This window comes from Nannospalax galili, unplaced genomic scaffold (assembly GCF_000622305.1).
Source record: "Nannospalax galili isolate Female #2095 unplaced genomic scaffold, S.galili_v1.0 scaffold24, whole genome shotgun sequence".
In the NCBI taxonomy this organism is placed as follows: Eukaryota; Metazoa; Chordata; class Mammalia; order Rodentia; family Spalacidae; genus Nannospalax; species Nannospalax galili.
Window position 1 is genome coordinate 2,075,853 of NW_008352654.1, and position 18,514 is coordinate 2,094,366.

General features: G+C 45.1%; 1 protein-coding gene and 1 pseudogene across 4 annotated transcripts in view; one reads left to right on the forward strand and one right to left on the reverse strand.

The window, feature by feature from the left end:
• Positions 1-18,514, forward strand: part of Elmsan1 (ELM2 and Myb/SANT domain containing 1) — a 77,211-nt gene that overhangs the window by 55,129 nt on the left and 3,568 nt on the right. For 3 of the 4 annotated variants that reach the window (XM_017802373.2, XM_008849768.3, XM_029554426.1), the window contains exons 3-12: positions 580-882; positions 8,520-8,865; positions 10,666-10,732; positions 11,196-11,338; positions 11,462-11,565; positions 12,421-12,496; positions 13,311-13,399; positions 15,021-15,170; positions 16,535-16,747; positions 18,183-18,379. In XM_017802373.2, coding sequence (XP_017657862.1) covers positions 580-882; positions 8,520-8,865; positions 10,666-10,732; positions 11,196-11,338; positions 11,462-11,565; positions 12,421-12,496; positions 13,311-13,399; positions 15,021-15,170; positions 16,535-16,747; positions 18,183-18,379 — 1,688 coding nt within the window. Of the gene's footprint in view, positions 1-579; positions 883-8,519; positions 8,866-10,665; positions 10,733-11,195; positions 11,339-11,461; positions 11,566-12,420; positions 12,497-13,310; positions 13,400-15,020; positions 15,171-16,534; positions 16,748-18,182; positions 18,384-18,514 lie in introns of those variants that run through there. The other variant, XM_029554427.1, reaches the window with a different exon arrangement.
• Positions 6,053-6,545, reverse strand: LOC103747404 (annotated as a pseudogene).

Here is an 18,514-nt window from a genome sequence, read left to right on the forward strand (position 1 = left end):
TGAATGTAAGTGCACCTGTGACATGCAATGCCCTCGGAAGTCAGAAGAGGATGTCTGATAGATGTGGCATATCTGACCCCAAAGTCAGCATTTATCTTTTCCTTCCATAGAAGTTCTCAACTGCCATTAGAACCAGCCTGATACATAGAAGGCCCCAGAGTTTTCTTAGGGTCTTCACTCTAGTCAGATGCCCCATGGGGAAATGGCTGCAAAGACCACCGTTCATCTTTCTACCGCTTCCTTATTTGGTTTGCAGAGACAAATATTTTTCAGTATTTAGATGCTGTGTCATAGGGTCACATACCATATGCCACATGAAACAGATCTGCTACTTGTGACCAGAAATGATTATCTGGACCCCCCTGCTTAAGGTCAGGATGGCAGGTCCCACAAGAAAAGAGGCTGTGGAGAGTATTTGGAATGTAGTAGGAAAAGGGGTAGTCAGGGAAAGGCCAGGTTGTCAGGACCAATGGGTGTTTGAGCTGCTGGATTGAATGAGTATAAACATCCTGGATCAGCAGATGAGGATTTACCTTCTGAATCTCATTGCTACCCCTATCCCATCTCCCTTTTCTCCAGGATGCCAGTGGCCCTGGAGAGGAGAAGCGGAAAAGTGTTTTGGCTTCAACTGCCAAATGCGGGGTAGAATTTTCTGAGCCTTCCTTAGCTGCCAAACGGCCTCGAGATGAGAGTGGGATGGTGCCCCTCATCATCCCAGTGTCTGTGCCTGTGCGGGCCATGAATCCAACCGAGGTGGCCCAAGCTGGAGGTGTTGATGAGGACGGGAAGGGTCCTGCACAGAACCCCATTGAGCACAAGCCATCAGTCATCGTTACCCGAAGGCGGTCCACGCGTGTCCCTGGGGCAGATGCTCCAGCTCAGGTATGAGGCTCTTCCATCAAACCCCTGCAAAGCCAGAGTGCTCAAGCAGTAGAATACAGTTTTGGAGAGTTACAAGGAACCCGGGGAGATACTATTTTTATTTTCTAAACCAAACTTCTAGTCTAAGATACATGTGGGTTATGAGGCACTTTTATACTTGAAACTGTGTTTGGGAGACTCATGTATAAATCTCTTGTTGCTCAGGTTAGCAAATTTTGACTGGCCCTGTCATGGCCCTGTGCTAGATCCTAGGATATAGAAAGTTTGCTTGTTCTGAGATATGTACTCTCTGCTAAATTGAGATTTTGTTTATTTTTTCTCTTCTGTCATTAGTTTTATATCTTTTGATATGTTATTTGGTGCATATTCATTTAGAACTGGATTAAACTTACTGTGAGAAGTTTCTTTTTATCTTTAGTAATATTTTGCCTTTTAAATCTACTTGGGCATTTAGCTTTCCTTTGATTCATGTTGGCAGGGTGTACCTCTTTCCTTTGGCTTTCATCTTCTCTGTATCCTTTATTTAAGGAATATTTTTAAGTAGCATATAATAATTGAGGCTTGTTATTTTCTAGTCTTAACTTTTGTCTTCTAATATAAGAACATCAATACAATTTATAGTTCCTTCTGTTTATTAATAAAAATTGTATATGTGGTTTACAACATGATGTTTTGATATTTGTATATTTTGTGGACCAGCTAAATCAAGCTAATTAACATAGTCATCACTTCACATCCTTTAATTTTTTTTTTGTGGTGAAAACATTTAAAATCTGCTCCCTCACAATTAATTTCTAAGTATACAATACACTTATTAATGAAAGTCATCATTTGTATAGTAGACCTACTCAATTTATTCCACCTGTTTTACTGAAATTATGTTTCCTTTGATCAACATCTCCCTAATCCTCATCCCAGCCCTTGGTAACCACCATCCTACTGTCTGCCTGTGTGCTGTTTTTTAGATTGCACCAGTAGAATCCCCATTTGATGTAATTACTGTTATACCTAGGTTGAAACCTGCCACCTACTGTTGGCTTTCTGCTTCTGTCATCCAGTCTTTCTTATTCCCCCATTGTTTTCTGTTGATTCACGTTATTTCTGCCTCTCCTTTGCCAGCTTACTAGTTTTGCACTTAGTTATTTCTCTTTCAGTGGTTACTTTGGCAGTCCGCTTACCTGGATTTCTGCAGATGGACTGTTGTCTGGATTATTTGGGGGCTGTCACATGTCTACTACCATTTAGAGTAGAGGAGAGATGCTAACTTGTTATATACAGTATGACATCAGAGCTTAATTCCCTGATGGAGGAGATTTTTTTATTTATTTTTTTTCCTTTCTGAGACAGGGTCTCCTTATAGCCCCAGCTGGCCTGGAACTCATTATGTAGACCAGACTGGCCTTGAACTCACAGAGATCCATCTGCCTCTGCCTCCTGAGTTCTGGGATTAAAGACTTGTGCCACCACACCTGTCAAGATTTTAAGTTAGTACTTTTGCCTCTTCCTGAACAGAACAAAGTTCCCAAGGTTTTAGCTCCATTTTCTGCCAATCCCTAACTTAAAGAATTACTGACAGGCATTTTAATTTATATTTTAACATCAACAGGACATTATAATTTTTTTAGTTGTTAATTACTATTTTCAAACACCTTTTGTTATTTTTATTTTATGTGTATGAATGTATTACCTGCATGTGTGTCACTGTGCAATGCTGGTGGAGGTCAGAAGAGGCATTGGATCCCCTGGAACAGGAATTACGAACAGTTGTTAGCTGCCGTGTGGGTGCTGGGAACCAAACCCAGGTCCTCTTTAAGAGTAGTCAGTGCTCTTAACTACTGAGCCATCTCTCCAGCCCTAGTTGTTAATTCTTTCAGATTATCCCAACATATCTCCTTTGTGTTGCTTTCACTTTTCACATCTCCAGCTCCCATCATGGATCCTTTATATGTTACCTGAAGAACATCGCTTAATATCTTTGGTGTGTGTCTGCTAGTGATGAATTTTATTGGTCTTTATTATCAGAAAGTGGTTTTATTTTATCTTCTTTTATGAAGGATAACTTTGCTAAAAGCTAGATTCTAAATTTTTAAAACTGTTTTTTCTTTTTCTTTTTCTTTTTTATGAGTGTATTACCTGCATGTATGTAAGAGTACCTGTGTCGTGGAATGCCCATGGAGGTCAGAAGAGGACGTTGGATCCCCTGGAACAGGAATTATGCACAGTTGTTATGTTATGCCATGTGGGTGCTGGGATTTGAACCCAGGTCCTCTGCAAGAGCAACCAGTGCTCTTAACTACTGAGCCTTCTCTCCAGCTCCTATAGTCTAGCTTTGTATTTATTTCTGTTTGGCACTTTAAAAATACCATTCTATTGTCTTTAGATTTCCATTGTTCTTACAGCATTAAGAAATCACTGTTGTTGTTTTAATGTATTTTGATTCTTGTTGCTTTTGTCACGATTTTAGTGCAATTTGGTTGGTTGGTTTTTGTCTTTGATTTACAGTAATCTTGCTTTTTACCTATGTATATTTATCCACTTGGAGTTTATAGTGCTTCTGGAATATTTTTTCTACATTCATCTTCCTCTTTCCTTCTGGAACTCTACTTATGTGTTTGTTAGCTTTTACCATATCCCTATTTCATTCATGTCTATCATATACTTTTATTTTCTTTTTTTAGTTTGATCTACTTCACTAATCCACTTCACCAGTTCTTTCTTTAGCCACGTCTACTATGTTAAAGTCATTAAGTTCTTATTTTTGGTTATTTCACCTAAACATCTTTTACATTTTTATTTATTGTGGGGGGTGCACATGTCATGGAGGTCAGAGTACAACTTTCAGGAGTTGGTTTGCTTCCACCATTGGGACCTGGAGATCGAACTCAAGTCATCGGGCTTAGTAGAAAGCACCTTTACTCACTGAGCCATCTGGACAGCCCTATTTCATTTTTTAAATTACCAGATTTCCATCTGGTTCATTTTCAGAGTTTCGGGTTAATGAAAGTCTCAATCTTATTTTTATTTTATTGCATAAATGAAATCTAGGGTTGTTTTTTTTTTAAGTTTATATCATGACTCCATGTCATTGTTTTTTGTTACTTGTTAATTTTTAAATCACATTTTGCTTTCTTGTATCTTTTTTGTGTGTGTGTCTTTTTGAGACAGGGTCTCCCTGTAGCCCCAGCTGTCCTGGAACTCACTATGTAGACCAGGCTGGCCTTGAACTCACAGAGATCCGCCTGCCTCTGCCTCCCAAGTGTAGGGACTACAGGTGTGTGCCACCACACCCGACTTGCTTTCTTGTATCTTAATCACGTATTTTTAATTGAATGCCACATCCAAAGCTGGGTACTTGATTGAAAAAGTTTATTTAGTTTATAGTGTTGGAGGTTGAAAGACCAAGACTGGAAGACTTCATGTGTTTGGCCCCCTTTACTGTATCACAACGTGGTAGATGGCATCGTGGGGTGGGGGAATATGGGTGAGACCACAGTGATATAGAAAGCAAGAGGAATGAAAGACCAGGCTTGCTCTCATGAGAACTAACTCATTTCTTGATTAAGCATTAATGTCTTCCAAAGGCTCTGTCTCCTGACTAAATTACTTAATCCCCCCTCCTTCCTTTTTTTTTTTTTTTTGAGACAGGGTCTCTCTGTAGCCCCAGCTGTCCTGGAACTCACTATGTAGACTAGACTGGCCTTGAATTCACAGAGATCCACCAGCCTCTGTCTCCCAAGTGCTGGGATTAAAGGTGTGCGTTACCACTCCTGGCCTTCCTTCTTTTTTAAGATTAATTATGTGTATGAATGTGCTGTGTGTGGGTATGTGTACAGATGGCTGCAGAGGGCTGGAGTTAATGGGTACTTATGAGCCACCAGAGGAGGGCACTGGGACTCAAACCTGGGAACTCTGGAAGAGTAACAAATGCTCTCCAGCTGCTAGGCCCTACTAATACCACAACACCACTGACAAGGACCAAGCCTCTAGTATGTGAACCTTGGGTAGGGGATAAACCACATCCAAATCCTAACATCAGACTGGATATGAAAGATGTCTGAATCTGGCTTTGCTTCCTCAATACCCTCCCTGCCCCATCTCTTCAGTTCTTTTTTTTTTTTTTTTTTTAATGTCCTCAATTTATTAATAAATAGTGAAAGATTTAAAAAATTATACTTGTAAGCTTTTGATACATTTCAGATTGTTTTAATTTTTTAAGCATTAAAAGACTGGGGCTGGAGCGATGGCTCAGCAGTTAAGAGCACTAATTGTCTTGCAGAAGACAAATCCCAGCACCCACATGGCGGCTTGACAGAGGTCCATAACTCCAGTTCCAGGGGATCCGATGTCTCTTCAATCCTCTGTGAGCACTGCACATCACGGATGCACTTACACACATGCAGACATAACACTCATACACATAAAAGTAAATAAAATAAAAATTTTAAAAAAGTAGACAAAGAATGAAAGAAAATTTCATTAGACAATTCTTATCTCTGTGCCTAACTCACTGAAATTTAATGATGCCACTGCCTTACAGTCAGTTAAATAAATTTGCTTTCTGCCACAATAAAGTGTTAATCTATTCCTGTTGTTACAGTTTTAACTATTTTTTCAGTTGACATAATAACCAAGGAGTATCATATTAGCTAAAATTTTTCATTAACTCTTAAGTTGTTCAAAATACTTTTGTGGGTTATTTTTCTTTCTTAAAAGTTTTGCCAATACTTGTACTGTCCTTGTATAAACCGGCATACTTAGACAAAAGGGGTACACATTCTTATTTAGAAAAGTTTATTGAACATTATTCCTGAATCACACTTACCAAAAAAAATTTAATTTTACCTGAAGGCAGCCTTTCATTTCATATGATCTGTACTCCAATGGTTTTTGTAGTAAAAATACAATTAAATAGGAAACTAGTAAAATGTAGCATATAAAACTTCATGGCAAGCAAAATCAAGTCCAAAAAAAGTTATTATATATCCATAGGACAGTCCCCACACTTCCAATGAAAATCATATCTGAATGCAATCTTTAGAACCATATTGGAATACACTTGCAATCTATTAACTGTAGGTTTCCATACTTTTCATCCTTCATGGAGTCTGCTGCGTTAAAGTTGGCAAAATCTGCTAGGATCCATAGAAAGAAAGAAAATAAAAAACAGTAGTCATTTCTCAAGGTAGTTTCCTGAGATTTCTGCTCCACTGAAGTCAAAACCAGGATTTTCTTTCTGAAATCTCTCTAATGTAAGCTTTCTCTGCATTTGGCCTTGTACCCAGGGATCTGCTGCATATTCAGATTCTAGAAGTGAAGTCCAACAATTTGCTGCATCTCTCTTGGTCTTTGTAAGAACAATGCGGACCACTTTTTTATCCTCCAAAGTCCATGTCCCCTCATCAGCTATTGTAGAATCAAACAATTTTCCCTTGAGGATCTCGCGGCCACCCACGGCCAGAGCCACATAGCTGCTCTGCAGGCCGCACTGGATGTCCTGCGCGCGTGCCGGGGGGCACCTGAACTTCAATGAATACCTCCTCCAGGGTCTGGTACCACTGGCCCCACGGTGTCCCGCATGGCACCACTCCACTGTGTTCCTCAAACGGGGCAGAGATACTCCACTCGCCACCCACGGCCAGCTGCAGCGACTGAGCCGTGTGCATGCGCCTCTTCAATTCTTTTGTTGTTTTATTGTTGTTTTTTTTTAAAGTACTGATTTTTTTTTTTTTTTTTTTTTTTTTTTTTTTTTAAAATTTTGTTTTTTTTTTTTTTTTTTTTTTTTGATATTTTTTGAGACATGGTCTCCCTATAGCCCCAGCTATAGAACTCACTAGGTAGACCAGACTGGCCTTGAACTCACAGAGATCCACCTGCGTCTGCCTCCCAAGTGCTGGGATTAAAGTGTGTACCACCCAGCAAAACACTGATGTTTTAAAAAAATGTTTTTCATTTATTGTTTTTTTTTTTTTTTAATTTTTGCCTGCATGTACCTAAGTGCACAGAGGTCAGAAGAGGGTGTTGGATCCCCTGGAACTGGAGGTAAAGATGGTTGTTAGCTGCCATGTGGGTGATGGAAACCAAATCCGGGGTCTTCTCTGCAAGAGCAGCCAGCGCTCTTAACTACTGAGCCGTCTCTCCAGCCCCAAACACTTATTTGTGTGTATGCACAAGTGCACTTAACCTCGGAGCCATCTCTTTAGCCTCTCCACCTTTTTTTTTTTGTGACAAGGTCTCTCACTGAACCTGGTGCTCACTTATTTACCTAGACTGACAGGCAAGAAAGCCCCAGGTATCTTCCTCTTTCTACCTCTTCAGTTTTGGGATTACAAATGTGTTCCTCCACACCTGGATTTCTCTGTGTGAATTCTGGGGATACAAACTTAAGTCCTCATGCTTGAGTGTCAAGTTCTTTACCAATGGAGCCATCTCCCCAGCCCTTCAATACTTTCGTTTACTATGAAAATATAGGTTTCTTTTCCTTCATTCAGAATTGTTCAGTTAACCATCTCTCCACTTTAGATATCATTTTAAAGCCTTCTATAACATCTTCCCACCTTCTGGAAGAATTTGTCTTTACATTCCATTTTATTTGCCAGATCAGAAGCCATAGGCTTCATGACATTTTTTTTTTTTTTTTTTTTTTTTTGGTCTTTTTGAGACAGGGTTTCCTTGTAGCCCCAGCTGTCCTGGAACTCACTATGTAGACCAGGCTGGCCTTGAACTCACAGAGATCCTCCTGCCTCTGCCTGGGAGTGTTGGGATTAAAGGTGAGAGCCGCCAGGCCTGGCTTCATGACAGGTCTTGGTATACAATGTGGGCTTCTATCTAATGCAGAATCTGGAGTTTAAGTAGTATTAACAGTATATTACTATAATATACTGTTATATATTACATGCTTCACTGATTTCTACATATTACCTCATATTACTGTACAAGAGGCTGCACCATCCTGTCTGTTTTCTCTTCAGGCTGAGCATCTGAATGTGACGTTGGAGGAGGAAATGTGGGCTGGGAGTTTTACTCAGTGGCAGAGTGCTTGCCTGACATGTGCAAGGCGCTGGATTCAATCTCTGTCACTGCAAACAGAAATGTGCTATGTGATATGCTTATTAACTTCTGTATATTAGCCCATGTAGTCTTCATAGCTGCCACATCCAGGTTAAAAGAATGTACACCGAGAGTCCATCATTTTGATTGGCTAACAAAGGCAACAGATCCCTGTCCAAGCAGTCTGTCCCTACACCCTGGCCTAAGAATTGAATTCTCTTTTTCCTATTGTATACTTTACAAGGATTGAGAACCATGGCCCAGTGGCCAGATCCAGAGCTAAGAAAGAATACTTCCTAGATTTTGACAGGATTCATTCTCTTTCTCTTTGAAGAAAAAGTAGAATATGTGGACTACAAAACTTTAAATAATCTGTCCTTTACATGAAATTCACTGACCTCTGGTTTTGCCCCAGAGGAGACAGTAAGCCTATAAAGTTTTTGGACCTGCTTCTCCCTTCAGGCCTGCTTTGGCAGGTGCAGTGGACAGACAGACAGTTCTAGAGGTAACATTGGCAGGCTCTGGTCAAGACAGCAAGTTTCTGGGGACACAGAAGGTTGAGCCACCCTTGTTCTGTTTCCTTTTCCTAGGCTGAGGATCTGAATGTCAAGTTGGACGGGGAGCCTTCCATTCGGAAACCAAAGCAACGTCCGAGGCCTGAGCCCCTCATCATCCCCACCAAGGCGGGCACTTTTATTGCCCCTCCTGTCTACTCCAACATCACCCCTTACCAGAGCCACCTGCGTTCTCCTGTCCGCCTGGCTGACCATCCCTCTGAGCGGAGCTTCGAGCTGCCCCCTTATACACCACCCCCCATCCTTAGCCCTGTTCGAGAGGGCTCTGGCCTCTACTTCAATGCTATCATATCAACCAGCAGCATCCCAGCCCCTCCTCCCATCACACCAAAGAGTGCCCATCGCACCCTGCTCCGCTCTAGTGAGTGACCCTCATGGCCATGGTGGTGGGGAATGTGGAAGAAGGGCACTGGGCAGGGAGGCAGTTCAATCTCCAGGCTGCTGTGATGTGGCTGGAGGCTGTGGGAGAAAGAACCAGGGATGGCGGTCCTCCTACTTGGATTTGGATCCTAGTTTCCCTGTTCACTATCACATTCTTTTGTGCAAATCATTACATCTCCCTGAACCTCAGTTTCTGCAGTACTAAGTGGTGATTAGTAGCACTTGGCTGATAGTAGAATTGCCAACATTCAGCCATTTTTGGATCCACAAACAGCAGTTTCCCATGGTTCAACCTAATAGCTATCTTCTATGGCTGTGGTGGGGAGCATCTGCATCAGCATGAGAAAAGCCCTTAATGCCAGGTGTGATTGAGTTTGTTCATAATAGGTGGCAGACCTGGTCTCCAGGGTCTATTGAGCAGTCATTTTGGCCAAGAACAGGCCTGGGTGCTGGGTGCTGTACCACAGCTTTCTGAAATGCCCATTTCATTTCCCTTGGAGAAGTAGAGTGGATTAAGTGGAGGTTACACACACACACACACACACACACACTTACCCTGTACCTTCAACCAGTTAACCTCTGACCCAGAGTGCACTCCTGGCATAGCTCTCTTGTGCCCCCTGGTGTCTGTAAATGGGAAATGAGTTGCCCTGTTGGCAGGGAGTTTCTCTTCTGGGCTGGGTTTGTGCTGGAAATCACTGAAGAGAGCAGACTGGCAGCCAAGAAGATATCAGGCTGCCCACGAATGTTTACACTTGGGTGTAAAGTCTTGAACTGGATCCTGTGCGGGATCCAAGAATGTATGGGACACCATGGTCTATTTTAAAGAAATGCAGTGCGGGGTTATTAGGGAGTTGACAAAGCCTGGGAGATAGAAAAGCAGAGGTTCCTGGCAATGTGGAACCAGCAGCCAGTGAATGAAGCCAATACCAAGCTCCAAGCCTGCAGAAGCCTGAATAGATAAGGAAAGCATTTAGGAGCTTGAACTTCTGAGTGGGAGGTGCAAGGAGGGCAGAGCTGGCAGAGCTAATGACTGCTGCAAAGTCATGGTGATAGGACTGAGCAGGGAGCAGTGAGGGCCATGAGGTGAGCAGGCCTCTATCCAGGGTCCAGGCCACTGGTGGCAGGAGGTACAGGCATGGCAACTGCCTTGAACAGCTAAGGATTTCAAGTTTTTGTCTCAGATTGTAGAGAGAGACAGGTTTTTTGTGTTGTTTTGTTTTGAGTAAGGGAGGGTCTTGATCATGTCAGGACTTAAAAAGATTAACTTGGAAGAAAATGAGGCAAAAAAAAAATCTAGAAATGAAATAAGAAGATAGTCATAAAATAGAGATCTCCTTTACTGCCTCCTTGGTATGCCTAAAGTTGCAGCCTCTTTCCTAGAAAAAACCCGTAGTTCTGTATTGAAGCAGGCTGTGTAGCATGGGAGCTCCTGGGAGCAGAAGGGCTTTGGTGGTCGTGGTAACAGTAATAGTTCACAGTCATGGAGTGCAGGCTCTGTGCATTATTTCATTCAGAATTCACATTATTCCTAGGAGGCAGGGAAGAAAGAACCTCTCTTTGCAGGTATGAAAACTGAGGTACCCACATATTTAATAGAAGGGTCTGACTTGGCACAGTCATCAGGCTGTAGAGCTAGGATAAAGGGTACCTGAGTTCCAAGTGCACTCAATGAGTCATCACTGTGACTCTTGCATGCAGGACAGGAGCCACCCAGGATTGGGGGTTGCTTTGCTGAAGGGAAGAGGGTGCCATTTACCAATCTGTTCTTTGCCTACAGACAGTGCTGAAGTCACCCCACCCGTCCTCTCTGTGATGGGAGAAGCTACTCCTGTGAGCATCGAACCGTAAGTACAGCCCTGCCTTGGGCCCATGGTGTGAGGGTACATGCAGGTTCGCTCAGGAAGTGAAAGATTTTGTGGCACCTTGGGCTTCTGTGGTCTATCCTGGGCTCTACTATCTCCACCTGCTTCTGTGTGGAAGTTATAGGGAAAGGAAGGGGAAGGACTGGTTTAGCTTGAATTTGTCACTGGGGAGAGCTAGAAGGGGGGTTCTAAGAGACTCTTTCCCTTTCTGCTAAATGTGGAGCAGCTTCTCCCCTTTCCAGCCTCTTGGCCTTGCCTTTCTGGTCATACAAGGTATCAGGAAGTTCTCACTGTCATCCAGGAGCCAGATTCCCTCCACCTAGCTGTGGCCTTGCTGCATTCAGCATCTGCCGACTGCCTAGTCATCTTCCCATCTCGAGGAAGAAAGTCAGGTTCTCTGTCTCCACAAGGTAAAGCCTCACTCCCTGCCCTTCTATCCCCGCAGACGGATCAACGTGGGTACCCGGTTCCAAGCAGAAATTCCCATGATAAGGGACCGTATCCTGGCAGCTGCAGATCCCCACAAGGCTGACTTGGTGTGGCAGCCGTGGGAGCACCTCGAGAGCAGCTGGGAGAAACAGAGACAAGGTAAGGGGAGACTCAGGGTGATCAGGGAAAGGCAGGCTGTAGGCAGGTGGGCAGGCTGGGTCTGGTCAGGCCCAGCTCTGAACATGACTTCTTGTCCTCTTTCCTGTGTTCTGGTGAATCCAGTGGACAACCTGCTGACAGCAGCCTGTTCAAGCATTTTCCCCGGTGCTGGCACCAACCAGGAACTGGCCCTGCACTATCTGCATGAGTCCAGGGGAGACATCCTGGTAAGACAGCCCCATTGGTTTAGGGAGGGCCCCTTAGGCAGGCTTAGGTCCATGTCTGCTGTCCAGAAGGCAGGCCAGCTGGTACGTGCCCATTGCTCATTTGCCTTGGTTTTACTTTTTGTTTGTTTTGTTTTTTGAGTCAGGATCTTCATGTAGCTGGCCTTAGCTGGCCTGGAATTCCCTATGTAGACCAAGCTAGCCTCCCTCTCAGAGATCCGCCTGCCTCTGTCTCCCAAGTGCTGGGATTAAAGGTGTGCACCACCACACCCAAATTTTTTTTCTTTCAAGACAGGGTCTTGGGTAGCCAGTTTGGCTTCAAACTCTGTGTTGCCCAGGCTGCCCTCAAATTCATGGCTATCCCCTTGCCCCAGCATCCTGAGTGCTGGGATGACTGTCCTGTGCCACAATGCCTAGATTGGCATGTTGATTTGAGGCACCTGGGAGGATCTGACCACAGAGGAGGCTGTTGGGGTTTGGTCCAAGGGAACTCTAGTCTGAAACCCTGGCTGAGTATAAAAGGCACAACTGTCTAATACAATCCCTGACTCTAAGTCAGTGGGTGCCCCACTGTCAGGCAGGATGGCCACTGAGGGCATTCTGTCCATGCTACTTGCTTTGGCAGCTGTAGTCTCCTTAATTCCTGCAGTGGTCCTATGGACTGAGTCCTCAGCAGTCCCACTTCCTATGACTTTGCTGTCCTCCCATATGCTTGTCTCTCAGAGATAAGCCACACAAGAGTGTCTACCCTACTCAGGGGCTTGAGGAGGTCCTCTGCATTTTGTCCTGGCCTGGGATGCCCAGTCTATCACTGAGACTGCTCCCAGGTCCCTGACTCTGTCCTCTCTTCCCTTTCAGGAAACGTTGAATAAGCTGCTACTGAAGAAGCCCCTGCGACCCCACAACCACCCACTGGCAACTTATCACTACACAGGTGGGCTTGGCTGGGGTGGTCATGTAGCCCAGAGCCTTCAAGGGTCTGTCAGCATCAGTGAGACCCTGCTCAGTGCTGAGTTACAGCCCTGAATGGGAATGATGAAGAGGGTAGGGTTGGGGCAGGGGTCAGTCAAGAGCCAGAGTGAGGGAATTAATATCAAGACCAAATATCTCTCCAGGGGCTCCCCAGGCCCTTGAGGGAAAACCTGAAGGAAGTAGGCAAGTGGGAGCAAATCCAGGCCAAAAAAAAAGCCCAAGTTGCAGGTACAAAGAACAGAAACTTGGGGAGTCTGATCCAAATTGGTCTGAGGTACCTGGAACTTAGCTCTAGCTCTTGGAGTACATGTCTTGTTCTAGGTATTGTACTAGAAGAGGGACATTGATCAAATCATGTAATCCTAGCAGGTATTACTGTTGATTCCCCTGGTAGGGCCACATTTATTTGCACCAGACAGGGCCCCCAAAACTCTCCTGGCATGTAGCATTTAGTCTATATCACACCAGGTAAGGCAGATTCTGATATTTACTCCCATTTGATAAGCAAGGCATCAAGAAGCCAGTAGTGAGTGTCCAAACAGGTCTGTAGTAGTCAGCTTTGCTTGCCGTGGAGACTGTGTGGATGACCTGCAGAGACTGTGTGTGGATGGCCCATAGAAACGGTGTGTGAATGGCCCACAGAGACAGTGTGTGCATCACCTGCAGAGACTGTGTATGGGTGGCCTCATACTTTGCAGTGGCTCAGAGTCATCCCCACAGTGTTTATGCTCACCTTCCTGTCCATCTTACCACCTGGCACTGTCTTTGCCCTTCAGGCTCTGACCAGTGGAAGATGGCTGAAAGGAAGCTTTTCAACAAGGGCATTGCCATCTACAAGAAGGATTTCTTCCTGGTGCAGAAGCTGGTGAGCTGGGGACAAGTGAGGGCCAGGAGTGTGGCCCTGACCAAGCCTACATTAAAAGTGGCCACATGAATAAGCTGGGGGGTGTAGCTCAGTGGTAAAATGGTAAAATGCTTGCCCAGCATGCCTGAGGCCCTGGGTTCTAGCCCCATCACTGCAATTAGATCACTGCCAATAAGTAGCTTCAGAGATAGCATTATAACCCACAGCTTGCAGAGGACACGGGGGCCCCCCCCCCCCCGCCTGCCACACACACACCCTCTGGGCTCTCAGGACTGGATTCCAAGCCTAGACACACACACACACACCCTCTGAGGCCCCCCCCCGCCCCCGGCCACACACACATACAAACACAGACACACACACCCTCTGGGCTCTCAGGACTGGACTCTCAGCCTAGACATGGCTGAATCAAGGAGCAAGTTAGGAGAGTTTCAGAGAAAATAGCCCCTGTGTAGAAATGTAGCCCTCAAACTAAGCCTAGTATCAAATAGATCTATGAAATGAGGGCTAGATGTCCCTGGAGACACTCTGGTGATTGGAGTCTCATACCACTTACTAGCTACACATGACAAAGTAGAAATTAGGAAGGTGAGTGACTTGCCATAGGATACACAGCCCTTTGGTGGCTGTTAATAGAAAGCTAGGGCCTGCTGATTCCTCTTTGAGTTTTCAGAGCTTTCTTGTTAATTTTCCTCAAATCCTTCCCAACATGGCGTGGTGACATTTATCTTCCTCACTTGGTACTACTTCCTGGAGAAGAGTGAAACTGGCTGGGCCTATGAAGGGGGTCTGGGTTGCCAGACTGAGGCTGGCTTTGGATGTGGAAGATGACCAAACACTTCCCTTTACTTTGAAAATTTTCAAATTTACAGAAAATGGGAAAGAATAATACCACGAGCAACCATTAATTAATGCCTTGCTTAGATTTACCAATTGTTAGCATTTGTCCCATTTTCTTTCTCTGTCTACATTTAAATATACATATCCATTAATATATACATCTGTTTCTCCCAATCACCTCTATTTTAGCTTATCATTGAAAGAAAGCTATAGCTGGGCTTGGTGGTAATCCCAGCTATGTGGGAGGATGAGGTAGGAGGATTCCAAGTTCAAGGCTAGCCTGGGCTACAAAGTGAGTTCAAGGTCCGCCTAGATAACGTAGTAAAATCCAGTCTCAAAATAAGAAAAGGGTCAGGAATGTTGTTTAATGGTACAGCATGAGCCTAGCATGTGCAAGGCCCTAGGTTCAATCCCCAATTATGGGGAATTGAAAAGATTATTTTCGAATAAAACGGTACTGTAAGCATTGCCGAGCAGTTTAAACTGATGTAACGTTCTCTAATATTCAGTCTACAATCAAGTCTGCCCAGAGGTTCCAGTGTTGACCTTTATTTAGGTTTTATTTATTCATTGAAAATGGTGCAGAAGCCCCAATTAATTGCATTGTTCAGGGGTTTACTACAAAGCAGACACTGAGAAATGCTTGCATTTCCCAGGTTTACTGGGTTTAGATTTTGGCCTACAGTTAAAGGGGGCATGTAGGGATGAGAAAGACTGGATTCTGCTTGGGCAGGTTAAGCCAAACCAGCAGCCTCTGATTTCAGTTTGGGCTTTAATTCAGATCCAGACCAAGACTGTGGCCCAGTGTGTGGAGTTCTACTATACCTACAAGAAGCAAGTGAAAATCGGCCGCAATGGGACTCTTACCTTTGGCGATGTGGACATAAGTGATGAGAAGTCAGCCCAAGAAGAGGTTGAAGTGGACGTTAAGGTGACTTTTTCCAGTCTCTGCTGTCTCACATTTGACTCGGTCTAGGTTAGGACTAAGCTGGAAGCCCCAAGCCAACCTCTTGGAGTTTGAGGAGGGTCAACAGAGGAAAATAGGGTCTCTGACAGCCCCCATGAGCTGGTGGCTCAGGCTCTGGACCTTTGAGTTCTCCTCTCTAGACTGCTGGGATCATAGTGATAGTGCTGATGCAGAACACTGGATAGCCTGCCAGCTTCACCTGTTTCCTCGGAGCAGACCTCTAACACTGCTTCTGGAGTGCTAGCCATTCTTGCACCACTTTTATAATTTCTTCTCTGCTTGTGCCCTACCATGTGCCACCATTACTATTTCTGTCATGTCCCCATACCACTTTTAATATTTTTCTTTGAGTCAACTCATTTTTAACTCAAAAGGGAAACTTTATATTGCAATCATAAATAGAAAACCAGTATTTTTCCTATAAATAGAAGGTACTGGTTTAAAAAAAATTTATATATATATATGAATATACATATATATATATATATATGAATGAAAACCAAACACTAAATACCAGCTAGATGCCATGTGTTGCCTGCCAGGGTTCGGAGACTGAGGCCTGACTGCTCTTTTTAAAGAGATTGTCAGGTCTAGGGAAACAGAAAAGGCAAATTAACACCAACCCCAGACTTTGCCCTTGACTTAACCAGGATTAAAAGAGAATTGAAGCCGGCAATTGATCCCAGCACTCGGGAGGCAGAGGCAGGTGGATCTCTGAATTTGTGGCCAGCCTAGTTCACAGAGTGAGTTCCAGGACAGCTGGGGCTACAGGGAGACCCTGTCTCAAAAAAAAAAAGAGAATTGAAAAGATGCTGTTACTTAATTTTTTGCCCATGCACCCATGCATCTTCTTGACATTGTCTCAGGGTTACAAGTCCACACTTGATGGCATGCTATTATGAGACAGGGAGTGGTTTGGTCCCCGTGTTGCAGGTGAGAAGCAAGTGGAGATACAGAAAGTGTTGCAGATAGTTAGAAACTAGAGCTTAAGGTTCCTGCCTGGCACATGAAGTACTCTGTCCAAGGGTGCCCAGAAGACTGGGCATCTATCCAGAAGGCCAGGTGGTTTATGGGTCCTAGCATGCTCCTTTCCTGCCCCTGGCTCAATCTTAAGTGCTCAGTCTCACCCTGAGTGCATTTAGGGTCAAGACTCTGCTGTTTTCAGGCCAACTAGCCATGGGAAGGCTGTGACCTGTGACAAAGTCCCAGTACAAGAAGCTACACTAAGCCAGGATAGGATAGCAGGGCCAGCAGGGACTCAGGAGCCCTGGTTGGGCCTGAATCAGTGCACATTGTGATATGACTGAGCTCATTCTTGTCCCTTGTAGACTTCTCAGAAGTTCCCAAGGGTACCTCCTCCCAGAAGAGAGTCCCCAAGTGAAGAGAGGCTGGAGCCCAGGAGGGAAGTGAAGGAGCCTGGGAAGGAGGGGGAAGAGGAGATGCCAGAAACCCAAGAGAAGGGGGAACAGGAAGAGGGTCGAGAGCGCAGCCGGCGAGCAGCTGCTGTCAAGGCTACGCAGACACTACAGGCCAATGAGGCGGTAAGTAACCTCCACCTCCACTCTCTGAGCCCAGGGCCAGGACAGCTGAGCTAGGCCTGGGGATATGGGTGGGAAGGCAGAGCAAGATCACTTTGATCCCTGTAGTCATAGTACACCAAGTGCACCAGGTGCCTTATACTCTTGACCCATTTAGTCTTCAACCCTGTGTGCTAAGGAGCTATTTATTTATCTCATTTTATAGATGAGGAAACTGAGGTTGAAGGTAACCAAGCTTGTAGGCAGCCTGATTCCATTGTGCAATGTATCTTTATACTATAACTGCTTCTGTATCTGAGATTCAGAGGAGAAATGCCTTGTGGAAACTCAGTAGGTGTGTGGAACAGTGGGGAAGTATTCATAAGCTGCAGCTCAGGTGGAGCTCTCTTAAGAGCATGTGCCTGATAAGAATGTCTGAACTAGAGCCATGACAGTGAGAGTGCCAGTAATGGCCCCTTTCTTCTCTTAGTGTTTCATTTCCATTATCTCATCAGTTCCTCCTAACACCATAAAGTACTAACAACCCCCCCCCCCCAGATGGAAGAACCAGGTCCAGAGATGTCATTTCACTTGCCTGAGTCATACCCAAGGTCCTTAGATTCCTAGTGCAGGGCTCTGGCCCCATCATAGCTAAAGTGAGACATCTCATCACCGCTCCCCCACTGGTTCTCTCTCCCAAGAAGGTGGGGAGCTGGGAAGGTGTTTGCACACTTATGCCTATACAACACCTGTCAGCCAAACACAGCTGCTTGCTTCCTCTGAGCTCGGCTGCTCCTGTGGCTGGAGCTGTGCCAAGCCCTCACTGTCCAATTCTGCTGCCCTTGTGAACTTTCTTTTGAGGGTTGATCCAGGGCACACATCACTTTTTATGGCCATCTGGGATGCCTCATCTGAGGCCCAAAGCGCATTCTTGCAGTCCTCACCATGGTCCTCTCCTCTCTGACACCTTTTCTCCCTGCCCCCCCTCCACCTTCTGTTCCCTCCTGCAAGCATTTCCTCAGCAAGCAACCAGCACATCTGTCCCTTCTACTAGACCTGGACCTTTCTGGAGACCCAGTCCCTGTCTCTGAGCCTGTCTCCCCACTGCCTGGCACATCATGTGAACCTAAATATCTTTCTGGCCTGAAGGCATGATTTGACTAGATGTCAGAACACATGAAGACCCTGGTGAGAAGTGTAAAAATGTCTTCTATCTGCAAGGGCTGCTGCATGAAATTCTTGTGCCAGTCACTTTGTAAATGATAGAGCCAGCTCAAGCAGCAGTGGCCTTCTGGAGACTGTCAGGGCATTCTGTCACTCAAGGACTCACGGGATATACTAGGTAACCAGCTGGCAGGAGTGTATGACCTTTATAGAACCGTCTGTACACCGAGATTCCAGAATTCTGAATCTGCTCTTCTGTCTGTACAACTCAACCCTCCTTGTTGATTGTCTGCAGGCCAATGATATCCTCATCCTCAGGAACCACGAGCCCAATGCCCCTGGGACCGCAGGTACTCAGACCTCTGAGAAGCCAAGGGAGGGGCCAGGGAAGTCACGGAGGGCGCTACCTTTCACCGAGAAGAAGAAAAAGCCCGAGGCATTTAGTAAGACCCAGAATCAGGAGAACACTTTCCCTTGTAAAAAGTGCGGCAGGTAAGAAGTCTCTGGTCCCCACAGGGGTCTACTCCAGTGTGAGGCTGGGACTGGGGGCAGAACAGGGGTGGAGTCTGGTGGGGGGATGGCAGGAGGGGGAGGGGAAGGGGAAAGGGGGGACGATTCATTGTGTCT